The 12,788-nt window shown below is 52.2% G+C and overlaps 3 protein-coding genes across 3 annotated transcripts; 1 reads left to right on the top strand and 2 right to left on the bottom strand.

The window, feature by feature from the left end:
• Positions 1 to 3,093: 3,093 nt before the first annotated feature.
• On the bottom strand, positions 3,094 to 3,797 carry INS49_006581 (uncharacterized protein; the record flags this gene model as incomplete). Its single annotated transcript, XM_043167352.1, has 4 exons — positions 3,094 to 3,113; positions 3,363 to 3,399; positions 3,456 to 3,575; positions 3,786 to 3,797. The coding sequence occupies 4 exons, from the start codon at positions 3,795 to 3,797 to the stop codon at positions 3,094 to 3,096; spliced, it is 189 nt and encodes a 62-aa protein (XP_043028496.1).
• Positions 3,798 to 6,521: 2,724 nt separating this feature from the next.
• Positions 6,522 to 7,288, bottom strand: INS49_006580 (uncharacterized protein; the record flags this gene model as incomplete). The annotated part of the gene is made up of 3 exons (XM_043167351.1): positions 6,522 to 6,759; positions 6,867 to 7,089; positions 7,168 to 7,288. The coding sequence occupies 3 exons, from the start codon at positions 7,286 to 7,288 to the stop codon at positions 6,522 to 6,524; spliced, it is 582 nt and encodes a 193-aa protein (XP_043028495.1).
• A 2,013-nt stretch (positions 7,289 to 9,301) lies between these two features.
• Positions 9,302 to 10,166, top strand: INS49_006579 (uncharacterized protein; the record flags this gene model as incomplete). Its single annotated transcript, XM_043167350.1, has 3 exons — positions 9,302 to 9,602; positions 9,674 to 9,909; positions 10,026 to 10,166. The coding sequence occupies 3 exons, from the start codon at positions 9,302 to 9,304 to the stop codon at positions 10,164 to 10,166; spliced, it is 678 nt and encodes a 225-aa protein (XP_043028494.1).
• Positions 10,167 to 12,788: the final 2,622 nt, after the last annotated feature.

The raw sequence follows: 12,788 nt of genomic DNA, 5'->3' as shown, positions 1-12,788 counted from the left end.
AGAGGCAGGTACAGAATCAAGATCAAAGAATCCAAAATGATCTTTTGTTTCTGAAGCTTAGCCTTCTGAAACTGTAACCGAGGCCTACACTGGCAGGCACAAATTGTAAAGTGCTGATTCACTCCGTGAGTTTAAGCCTTTTTCCGCTCGCATCTAGTGCCTCAGGCACAGTGACTTGCAGGCACTGGAACAAAGGCAAATGCAAGGACAACACAAGGCTTCTAACCAACGTGAAAAAGAACACTGCAAAGCTGACATCTTCGCTGTTCTTCAAGGTCTTATTGGAATCTAATTGGCCAAGAACTTAGGCGAATGTCAAAGTAAAAATGGTACCTTCCAACTCTAGGGATTTCACATACTCCATATGTCGAGTATCTAGTACGAGAAAGTTAAGCATATATTTCGATGCAAGCAAGTATTTACGATGAATCTCTTAGGCAAAAGCCTTTCAAATAAAGACTTATTCAGGCTCAGCACTAGCCAAGTGCATTGTGTAACTTGCCTCGCCAAAACAAGGTTTCACGGTCACAAGCTTGCCACAGCAGCTGGCCGTTGCAGGAGCCGAACAACACCATCTGTGTTCAAGGCATCATGTGATTCCCGCGAGGCATATTGCTCCCCAAATCTTGATTCCAAAAGATATGGCCCAAGCCCCAAGTATATCACATCGGCGGCAGGGATTCGGTAATATCAGCTCAAATCTTGGGCAGACCAGTTCCGAAAGGTGTCAGGCCCCCGCGGGCGCGTCACACGACCGCCGAGTGAGTAAACTCTGGGGAGTTGAGAAGATGACCACTCATAGCCATGAGGTGGTGATACCGATAAAGTTTCGGCCTCGGTGATTTTCAGGCCAAGTTCAACGACCGAGGTCAACTCGGGGCATGCCCATCTGGGGCCTGGGGAAGATACCCGGTGTGGCCACGTCGCATGGCCCGATGAAAGATACACGGTGGTGAGTTCTCGAGGATCCGCCGATGGACTTCTAGCGTGCCCCGGATCCATCGTGGGATCCCGCGAACGATGGCCAGCGCTGGCTGTGGGCTCGACACCGCACTGCCTAGTGGATCTGAAAATCCTCTTGGCAGTGTGACAACGTCTTGCTCTTCTCATTGGACCTGTTAATACGGCCGTAAGATCCGACTCAAGACGTGCCGAAACCCATCGGGCGGTGGGCCATTGGGCAGTCGCAGTGTGCCATGTCCGGTCAACGCTTAGCTTCCGCTGTCAAGAGGACCGGCCCGCGACGCAAGTAGTTGCGATGGGAGCACGCGAGCAGGAATTAGCCTGGTAGTACGTCAGAAACACATGGCTCCCAGGGTCTGGATTGTTCAATTGGAAACACTGGTACCACTATATTCTGCATGAGAGATGCGCCGGTGAAGATGCGCCGGGCGGAAAGTTGAGTCTTGTGGCCGCTGGTCTCGCCCGAAAGTCGTCGGGAAACGGTCAGAAGGGCCCCAGTCCAGCATTGGGCATGTGCGCCCAGATCGTACGATTCCGCGGGTGCCAGTGTGAGGAATCATGCGATGGGGAGGTCTAGACTGGATGAAAGACTCCGAAAGGTGTCGGCTGCAATGCTTTGGATTTTGTATAATGCTGTGTGGTGCTGCTGTTGTACTTCCGCACCGTTTCCAGTTCTCCGTTTCCAGTTCTCCGTTTCCAGTTCTCCGCTTCGCATTATCGGCTTCCATCAAAAACAGAATTTCACTAGAAAAAAATGAGAAGAAATGGAAAGATGCATAGGATGGAGGGCAATAACAGGATCCAACATGCCGAAAAGGAAGAATACGGCAGCAAAAGGGTGGTATGCAGGCCCTAAAAAAGTGGCAAAAATGATGAGACTGGGACTTGAACCCAGGAGGATTGCTCCACCAGGATTATACGTTGTTAAGTTTAACCTTAACCTGGCGCCATAACCTTCGTGGGAATTAGCGTTTAATTAATATTCACGAATCGCAATGGTGTTGCTTACCGACTCGGCCATCTCACCGCTTGATGCACAGCGTTCCATTTGTAATATTATATTTGTCAAGTAAAACACTGGGGTAGTGGTGAGAGTGGGCCGGCGCACCACCATGGTCCCCACAAAGGAGTGGGGAAAGCCCTCGGCCATTTCAACAAGGTTGCAAAACATTTCGCCGCCACACCAATTCTGATCTAAAATTGGCCCAGTATATGAAAAGGGCGCCATGGTGGTTTCAATCATGCTTCATGCCAAGCAACCTCTGTGATTGAATGTTTTCTTCCAGTAACCAGGAGCACCACGCAAGTCTCGGGTGTCGGGGTGGTGTGCTCTCACCCAGGCCCAAAAATTTGGCCACCATTTATTCCGCGGAACGCCTGACAAGCTCGAGCTCGCCACAGCACAAGAGGCGTTCTTGAGTGCACTCTAACCCAAGATTCCATCAGATTGAAATCCACCCACAATCTCGAAAGTAATCATCTCGCTTCCAACCCGGGTGTCTGTCTCAACAAGATTAAGGAGCAGCTCTAGGAGTCAACCAGAGAAATCGTACTGCAGGACTGACCAGAGAGGTGCATGACCATACAGAGCCTCGGTTAGGTAGATGGGTACCAACCCGTGTGACCAGCAGATCGGCCGACGGCCGCCCAGGCGCACAGACTTTCTGCAGCCACAAGGCGCTTCGGTTCTCAAAGCTCCAGGCGATTGGAAGCGGTTTCCCTTGCTTTGTTCCCAGCCAGGTGAGATCTGACGCAGAATCCTGGGATGTTGAGTAAGACTAGAGTGCATTGCCTCTCATGGTCCCTCAGATGCCATTGGACATGGAGAGTGGCGTCTCAACAGCGCGAGATCCTGCTGCTCGCGAGCCTCGGCCAAAATGCTCAGATCACCATGAGAGAGCTACCTCAAGGGTCCGGACCCAACCGGCTCAGAACATCAAAATGAGAAATCATCGGTCTCACACAGCTGTGCATTTTACCTCTGAGTATGGCCGTCCTCACCTGTTTTGATGTCTAAGACTGACCCGGCGCCTCTCCATGGGCCACCGGACTTCAGGAAAGCCTGTACAGCTATTTTGGTTCGCGAAGTACGTAAAACAGCACAATGGCCTACCGGATGCTGACATACCTTTAGGGCGCAGCCTTTGACACTGCGGCACTTGCGTGTCTGTCAGTTTCCAACTAGAGCAGGGATCAAATTGGCGCGAGGCAAGCCAGCTTGAGTTGGAACATGCAACATGCGATCACGCAGTCAAGGACACTCGATGTTCCGCTCGCTATTCACAATCGATGTCTGTCACAGTGCGAAATGGAGCATTGCACGGGGAAAGGGCAACCGCCCAGGTCAATTTATTCTTTTTTTTAAAAAAAAAAAAAAAGCAAAAGCAAAAAAGCAAAACCACGGTCGTCGTCATCGTCGTCGTCGTCGTCCTCGCCCTATAGAATTGTCAGCTGAAGGCACACAATAGCAGAAGGGTTCACTTACATTCCACCTCCATGGTGGAGGAGGTGGTGGTGCTGGCGGCTTCCGCCGCGCCGCCGCCCTCGCCCTCGCCCTCGCCCTCGTCCTTGTCCTTGTCCTTGTCCTTATCTTTGTCCTTGTAGGGAAATCTCTGGGTACAAGAAGGTCGTCCGTCGAGGAGGCGTCTCCGTCGAAGAGGCGTCCGTCGAGGAGGCGTCCGTCGAGGAGGCGTCCATCGAGGAGGCGTCCATCGAGGAGGCGTCCATCGCGGATGTGAACCCCGATCAGGTAACCCCGGCGCACAGCTGTGGATGGTATTGCACAACCAGGAGCTCAACGTGAAATGGGACGGGCAACTCACGTTGGTCGACATGATCTACTAAAACTTGAGGTCAGTTACTGCTTCTTTCTTAAGCAATAGGGAAGAGGGAATACTCACAACTTTGGAAATAATTATTTGTATCTTGAACTAGAGCACCAAAGAATGTCAGCAAAGGTTGTTCACAGGCTATGGGCCAAGGTTCAAAATGCTCGTCAAGATCCAAGGAGCCACTTGGCACCAGAGCAGCTCAACAGGGGCACATGTCGAGGATGGACGGGCATGGATCATTGGGAGGGGAGTGAACAGGACATGGGGATTGGAGCGAGATCAGGGAGAGAGAACGCGCGGTAGATGATGTGGTCACGTACAAATCTGTCGAGCTGGTGTTGGAGGGAAGAGAGAGGGAAAGGGCGACGTCCCCAGCGTCGCAGCAAGGCATACACCACGGAGTGAGCTCGGCTTAGTCACCATATCAACGGTCAACCGTTCTCCCAACGGAGACCACCTACATCACTTTCTACGTCTTATTCCAACCCTGTGCTCTTCGAAGATCATATGTTAAATTCCTATGTTTGTCTGTGGCGCCTAGAGAATGACCACCTTCGTTCGCTCAAGCGATCCCAAAGTAGCCACAGATATCCTCATCTCCATGTACTTCCAAAACGGAGATGGGCAGCGTTTTACGGAGCTTGACAACGTTATAAGCTCCTGATACGCGCTGATGAATCTCGTTGTTCTTTCCCCAGCAGGGCCCAAAAACTCCATCCAAGACAATCTCGAGATGGACGTTTGGAGCTTCATATGGCCTTGGCATTGTCGAGCATTCGTGGAAAACAAGTCTGGATGTACACAAAGTCATTTCGGCTGGTACACACAGGACAGACACTCCCTCCAATGTTCTGCTCAGTAGAAGCAAGTAGTGGGCCTGCTGTCTCCCAAATAGCTACCTGGGTACCTACCTGAATATTCATCTCTTGCGCTGAGCAGCTCCTGGACCTGGAACAGTCTCAAGATTGAGCTGAAGTTGAGGTGGGGTGGGCCTATAGGTGAGCATCAGTGAGCGTGGCTGGGCTCGGTTAGACTTGCCCCTGCAGCCTGTCGCCAGGTGTGTGGCAAGGTCCTTTTCTTTGGCTGCACCACCAGGTGCGTGGACTCCAGGGACAGAGGTCCGGTCTTGGGGCTACACCGCCAGGTGTAGAGACTGATTGCAGCTCTTTTTCTTTTTTATAAAAAAAAATGGTATTGTGATCGGACTGAAAACGAAACCAACTAGGGTATAATAGCCTCATCCTCTGCATTATAATCCGTGATTTTCTTACCAAGATTAACCAGCTCATTAAATTCCTTTAAACTCAAACAGGCTCCAAGAATATCATTAATTCCCTCCTTCTTCTCAAAATCCTTAAGATCCTCATCCTTTAAATACTCTAATATGGCATCAGCAGCACTACGCATAACCGCTTGAGATATACCGCCTACTTTCTTAGCCACAATGATTAATATTAAGTTAAAAGTTGCTCGTGTTGCTTGGGTCCGCGGTTGGTATCTAAGACCCTCAGCTAGAGTCTCTGTACCAGAAAGAATGCCGCCACTTTTTAACAGTGGTTGGGATAAAGATTGGTCATCCATTTTAATCTATCTATTAACGTTAGAAGTGTATAGTTATATTGTGGTTATGGTTTCTTCAGGCTTACCGTGGTAAAGGCTTCTTTGGGAGATTGAAGACTAGTGAAAACGAGCCACCCAAAATGCAATAGGACGGCCGGTTCTGCCAGAGCCCTCTAGAAAGAAGAGGAGCCTCCGACGCGGAAGAGGATATCGAGGGGAATAGAGGATCAGCGGTTGCCGTACCTTGATGGTGCCGTGGAAGCAGTCTGTCCGATTAGCTGTTGATGCGCTCGGTGGCCGCGTGAACTTGATCGAATGGATTGCAAGTGTTGTTGGTCTTGGTGGAAGGCCGAATAAGTGTTTCTGCAAAGTCTTGCGTTTCAGTTGGAGAAGGTCGTGATGGTTGTTCGATTGCAGGGGACGAATCATCAGTCCGGAAGACCGCAGCCTTTTCATGTTGCCCATTTCGAGCAATTTGAAGGCTTCGAGTCACACGGCGAATTCGTCTGCACATGGTTCTTGACGGTGTCGAACTAGGTTGCTGATGGCTAGAGATGGCTTCGAACTTGACGGCCATGGCCTGATACTAGGACTTTTGGTGCGGAATAGTAGTTTCTGGTTCAACACTAGCAAAAGTAGTAACTGAATGGTCATTGTTCAAATCCTACATCATGATTTAATTGTCTAGTCTGCCGCCGGTCTTTCTGCGTCGCGTGCTGCTACGAAAACAACAAAACTGCGGCGCAGTTGTCCCGGCGTCCAGGGGGCATTCGGCATCCTTTAATATACAAAGGACACCCTATCTGCAAATAACTAGGGAAGAAAATAAATAAGAGATAAAAAGGTGGTTAGGTCTTAGTTTCAGACTATTTAAAAGAATAGACTTACTTATCTAGAACACCGCGAAAAGGTGCCTAACCATACGTTCTAGGCTGCAATTAGCACTTACTAAATAGCAGGGCCTCCACTAAAGTCACTCGAGAGAAACTTCTCAGGCCTTTTTAAGTGCATGTGCTCACGTGCTGTGTACGCTAAGGATAGAAGAAATATTTGCTTACCGGATCAACCAAGGTTGCCGTCCAGGGCGGCGGTGGCGGCACGCACGCGGGCCAGGGCGGCGCGCTCGCGGGCGCGGGCGTTGGCGAGGCGGCGCGCGGCGCGGGCGCGCTAGGCGGCGTCGGCGTCGGCGTTGGCGTCGGCGAGGGCGCGGGCGGCGCGGGCGGTGGCGCGGCGGAGGCGGGCGAGGTGGTAGCCCTCGGCGAGGGCGAGGGCGTGGGCGCGGGCGCGGGCACGGGCGCGGGCGCGGGCGACGGCGACGATGATGGCGGCGCGGCGGGCGACGCGGGCGGCGCGGGCACGGGCGAGGGCGCGGGCGAGGGGAGAGCAGGCAGAGGGGGCGGGGTCCCTGTAAATTTTAACAATCAGCCGAAGGCTGACAGGTCCGGGCTGATCTCGTCGATGAGCGTCCCCACGCGCTGGCCGATGAGCGCGACGTCCGCGTCCCAGTCAAACGAGTTCACGTCGTAGGAAAGGTCGTTAAAGACCACGTTCTGCAGAATCAACGCGGTGAAGGAGTTGAACAGGGAGCCGGACGTCTGCTGGATGAGCTCGTTCTCGCTGCCGAACGTGAAGCCCGGGTAGAGGCTGTGCCCCGTGGAGTTGCGCGGGCCGTCGTAGATCTTCTGGAAGGCGGCGACCTGGGACGCGGAGAGGCACTCGGTCGAGTTGGCTGCGGCTGGGTCGCACTGCAGAGTGGTGACATGCCTGATACAAAGCCGGATTCAGAGAGGAATCAAGGGCTTTGAGAACTCACATCTATTGTTGTTGTTGTTGCTACTGCTGCTGCTATTTTGCTGCTGCTGCTGTTGTTGGTAGAAGAGGAGAGACGGACGAGGAGAGACGGACGAGAAACGAGTTGAGGATAAGTACTCCATCTAGAAGATCGGAGGTTCCTTCCTAGGTGTTCTAGATTAAAGATAACATAGATGGGAAATGACTACCCTTGGGTATAAAGTTTAAAGCATAGGAAAGTGTTTTCAGGACTTAATGAGACAAGTAGAAAGGACTACTTACGAATGGGCAAATATGAAAGAGTTGATGCAGGAGCTACCATCTGTGAAGGGAAGCGTGAAGTAAGGACATATCACGCTGCCAGGAACCCGGCCAGACGCTGCCGGCAGGCTGCCATGAACCGGGCCTCTTACACCGCCCGCGAATGACCATTGATCTGGCGGCGGTGGCCGGAATCCTGGCGCCTGGCTTGTGGTGACGGTTGCGTAAAGTTGATCGATTTTGAGGATGAGGACAAGTTGGCGCTGGTAGGTGCTGGGGTCAGAGGGGTAGTCGAGGTGATTTATTCACTGAGCGTCACTGAGCATCACTGAGCACGGGTGAGGTGTGGGCGGATCACTGACTAACCTCAGCTGTTTGGGACACGACGGGAGCAAATCCACGCAAGACTACCTAGGTAGGTATGCTCCCATGAACACAGTCTGGAACTGGAACTAGGTGCCTATCTCATGAAATTCAACGATCTGGGCTCAGGAGAGCTCCCACACGTCTTGAATTCCCTATTTGATCGTCTACAGTACCTAGGTAGCCATTGCAATCCAGTTCCATGCCAGTGTAAGGCAGGTATGGTGCAGTTGGCCCCTGGGAGCTTACCAGACATGTGCAGACACCTGTCCTTGACGGCGGACAGCAACATCACGGCGGAACGCCGTGTGCAGTATCTGTTGCTGTATAACTCTGATATATGTGACACAACTTTGAGCCATCTTATTCTGTCATTAGCAGACGCACAAGGCCAATTCTGAACCCAAGAGTTCGTGAACATGCATTCTGAGTGTGTTGCTCCGCTGAGGAAGGTGTGCCCCTTCCTGATTGGGAAGTGGGCTGCGTACCTGCCCACGATGAGAGTGCCTTCCCAACCTGACATGAGAAGGCAAGAGCGCAGGCTCTGTACCCCAGATCTCGAGAGCCCTTGGAAATCTGGTCTTCCTTTGATGTTCTCCCACACCCGCCAGCAGCCATCAAGAGCCATTGATTGTTGAAAACTCTCACAATAATTGATTTGTCTTGATAATGTCTTCCTCTCTCTTGTTCAACGACTTCCGGCTTGACTGCCCCCCTGAGTTGCTTGCAACGATGGGCGAGGCGGCCAAGGCGAACTTGGATCGTTGTTCTGGGGTGAGTTGGACACCAACCCGCCAGGTCACCCTTTGTACAGACACGGATCGCGTTCTCTCGGATATTCCTGAGTCTTCCAGCCCACTTCACTTGCACATATGCATGCCATTGCATGGCTCCAGAGAAAAAGAAGTCAGAAACATGGCTGCCGTCGTCGTCGTTTGGAGCTGCTCCTGCATTCCAATGTCATCTCGTCCCTGTTGCACGCAGTCCCCATTCCGGTGATCAGTACCTTGTCCCCGAGTCTCATTCTTCGATTTCGTGGTGTTGGTTATCATGCAACGTTTTGTGTCTGTCGAGAACTGCATGCTCGTGTATGGTTGTGTGGTGCGTTGGTGATTGTGTGCCTGTGCCTCTTCGTCTGTTGCAGTTCGTCTCAACCTTATCCAGCACTTCTCTTGTCTCAAAATGCCATCTCAGCTTCCGAAATCGTGGCCATGTCTCCCAGTTCACTGTGCGTCGTATATATGCTAACCAATAATGATGGCAGCTGCTCTCACAGCTCAGCAAAGGAGCAGGAAGCGCTGTTGACGAAACAGCAATTGAGAGTGCGTGGAAGGAGTTTCGAGCATCTCGTCAAACCAGGCGGTTCGTTCAGCTCGGAGTTGTGTCTTGTCCTGCACTACCCCAGCTATACAACCCGCCAGGTCAACGATGCTATCGTCTATGACCCGACCAACCCTAGCATCACTAGGCTTTCTCTTTCGGGCTTCAATGACCGAAATTCTCTTTGGCTTGACCAATACAGTCGCCAAAGAATGACATCTGTGAAGAAGGGGGTTCGCTTCAACCCCAGCGAGCACATTGATCCTGCTCCTCTCCAGCACCACCGTGACTGGATGGATCTCTGCCTTCGTACCTCGACTGCGAAGGTACTCGCCATCTTCGGATCAGAAGATAAAGAGTACTTGACCAAGAAGTGGGGACAGCGGTTGGAGGAGTTGAAGTTGTGGGGCGCCTACCAAGGCTTCTCTCTCTGGATACTGCGTCCCGAAGGTGACAACACTCGGGCGGAACGGCTTGTCCTGTTCCTTTGGCACCCTGAGTATGTCACAAATAGTGAGTTCTCTTCTTTCCTGGAATGATGCCGTGCCTGAGCCCGTGATTGTGGACTGACATCGTGCTTGAAGAACAAAGTATTGAGATTGGGCGGAAGTACGACCTGGTCCTGCGCCTCGCGGCTCAGCTTGCAGGGATTACCCGCACCCCTGGACAGATCTCTCACAACAAGGACGACTGCACCAACAACGGATCTCTCAAGAGAGCCGCCGAGGAAGAAGATGGTGAAGCTAAATTCGCCATCATCAAGCGTCGTAAGATGGGCAAGAATAAGGACCTCGAGACTGGCGACGAATCTAGACAGGTCGTCTGCCGGTCGTGCAGGTATACTCGACTCGACGTCGAGCCCCTTATCATCCCGCGGACGAAACACACGGCCGCAGGTATATGTCACCTTATGCTCACTGCCCATCCTGTAAAAAGGACAGGCAGTTCATCCCAATGGATGACACTCCTTTCGTCACCCAGGACGATTTGAAGCGGAACAACAAGAGTGACAACATCCAGAGGAGAACCAACAAGGCTCGCAAAGTGCAGGGCTCAGTTGACTCCACTGAAGAGTAGGTTTGAGGTTCGCGTACGCTCTTCCCACTGGTTGAAGGTGTTGCTTTTGCGTACGCTCTTCCTGGTGGTCGAAGGTGTTGCTTCTCTGGCGCTTGGTTGAGGAGTGTTGCATCTGCTTACGCTCCTCCCGTTGCTTGAGTGACAGAACCACACAACTTAAGACAAGCGTCGTCACCTCTCATTACTTTCACTAGTAATGATTGAGGAGATGGCGAATTGGCACCTTCGGCCGGGGTGAGCTGGCTGAGGGGATGGGTGTCCTTCGGGGCACCCGCGCCGCGCTTCGCAAATCAGGGGGTTTTGTTTCCTTCGGGAAATGCTGTTTCCTTCGGGGGCGGCTGTTTCCTTCGGGAAACTTTCTTGACGGAGTGCTCTGGGGCATGGGCATCGACAAATAGCTCCAATCGGCAAGCACCACTTGGTCAACCACACAACAAACCACAGCAGCTGCCACAGCATCAACAAATAGCTCAAATCGGCAAGCACCACCTTGTCGCCCGCACAACAAGCCATGAGGGCCACCAGAGGCGATGCCGCGCTTCGCAAATCAGAGCGGGCGGTTTTCCCTGCCTTCACGAGCGACAGCTGTCACCGAGGCGAGCTTGACCCTGTGCCACCATGGTGCTCTCCTTGTCCAACGGAGCACCTGGGACCAGATTACTCTCGCGCCAACCTGCACCTCAATCGATACCTTTCCAGCTCAAGTGCCTGTGGGTGACCGGCAGATCTTCAAAACAGGCTTGTCGCCTTCAGTGCTCCAAAAGCATTGATGCCGAAGCCGAGTCCAAGGTGAAGCTCTGCAGAGATCCACATCGCGGCTGTGAACAATACAGTAAGCAATGCGGTTTCTTCCAATGTTCGAGAGGCTGACGAGTCAAGTAAGCAGACACACAAGAGACAACTTCATGCGCTCGACTTACCATCTTTGCGATCCATCGAATCGAAAAGTCAATCCAAACGCAACAGCCCCGGAAAGCACACTCCGTACCAGCATTGGAAAGATGATGGCCACTATCAGCTCACCCTGATTGTGGTCCGTTGCCTAACCAATGACTGATGGAGCGGTCTCAAAACCTGAAGAGAACAACAGTTTTGACCTGATCGGAAGCAGCCGTTCAGCCACCTCCTCCTGCCAACAGCAACCTCCTACCAACAGAAACCAACAACAACCTCCTGCCACCAGCATCACACAGCCAACAACAATCTACCTCTTTGATGAATTTCGGATAACAGCACTTCCTGATAACAACACCATGGAGCCACAGACAAGGCCCTGGTGCCAGCACTTTTCACCTGATCTATCACTTTCCAACCAGCTATCACAACCCTGCCCCAGGCGCATAAAAGGAATACAGCGCAATGCTGGTCATCCGAAGAAAGACAATCGAGGAGATCGCGCTCCCGAAGCGGCCATTCACAACGCGGCAGCGTTATTTCAAAACTTCGCACATACTTTTCCAACCCCATTGATATGGGCTTTGCCATTGGCACCGGCTATTCGAGGAGGCAGAGACTTCCAGATGATTACTGGTGCGCTCTGCAGTCAATATGCTCTCCTTGTGGAACAGCGATCACAAAACTCCTCTTCCTATCAAGACGCTGCGGTCGAATCCACGAGCAAGAATGCAATACCTCGACAGACTTGAAGAACAATGGCTCAGGAAATGCTGCACGCTCGTATCGGCGAACTACCTCCCGGCCACAGAGTATTCTCAATACAACCAGTCCAGTTCACCAGACCCGCCGACCTCTGCCCAACCTCCAGATCAGTGCTGCGGAGCTCAGTCTGAGAGGACTGCCTGCCTGTTCTTAACTAATCAAACAAACCAGACACCACACCGCCGACCGCCGACCGCTGACCACCGATCACCTTCGTCTGTCTTCCCGACTACAAGTCGCGGCCACCCAATAACTGGCGACAGACTGCTTTGTCGTTGAGAGGACTATCGAATACCAACAAAGCTTTATACATTTCATCTCAGCAATCCTTGGGCGATCAGTGCTAGTATCATTTAGCCTGCACCTCATCGTACTTTCTAAACAGAAGGTTCGAAAAACGCACACCTCCGCCGACATTCTTGTCCAACGTCCATCAGCTCCGCAGTCTGCATCCCACAATCGCGACCAGACTTGAGATCGCGGGATTGTTGCGTGTCGCAGCATTGTAGTGGGCTGTCATTGAAGCGGCACCAGGTGATTATGCACTAAAGGAAGATGATTTCGTAGAATACAGGAGAAGCAGCTGACAAGGCGGCGGTAGCAGATACCAGCGCAGCAGAGAAACTCCAACCAAAACCTGTTCCCCCCTTTCTCTTACTGCTCAGCTCGTCACAACTCGGAACCTTTGGTAATTAACCAAAGAAAGCAAAGAACGAGGGGCAATCGGAAGCTCTGATAACAGACACCACTAATACGACTTTCGGAGCTTCCACGCCATTCCACCTTCATCCTATTTATTCGGGGTGTGGAAGGCTGGAGAAATAATCTGGCAAGCTGGTGAAGGTCCAATCCTTACCGTGGTGGAATTAGCTTCCACCTAATCTGCCAGCCTGATACTCCAACTCAAAATCCGTCCATCCCACTCGCCTGTCGACCAAACCATCATGGCGTACCGAACGCGCC

The sequence above is a fragment of the Diaporthe citri genome (genome assembly GCF_014595645.1).
Source record: "Diaporthe citri strain NFHF-8-4 chromosome Unknown scaffold_2, whole genome shotgun sequence".
NCBI lineage: Eukaryota > Fungi > Ascomycota > Sordariomycetes > Diaporthales > Diaporthaceae > Diaporthe > Diaporthe citri.
This window is presented reverse-complemented; position numbering and strand designations above follow the sequence as displayed.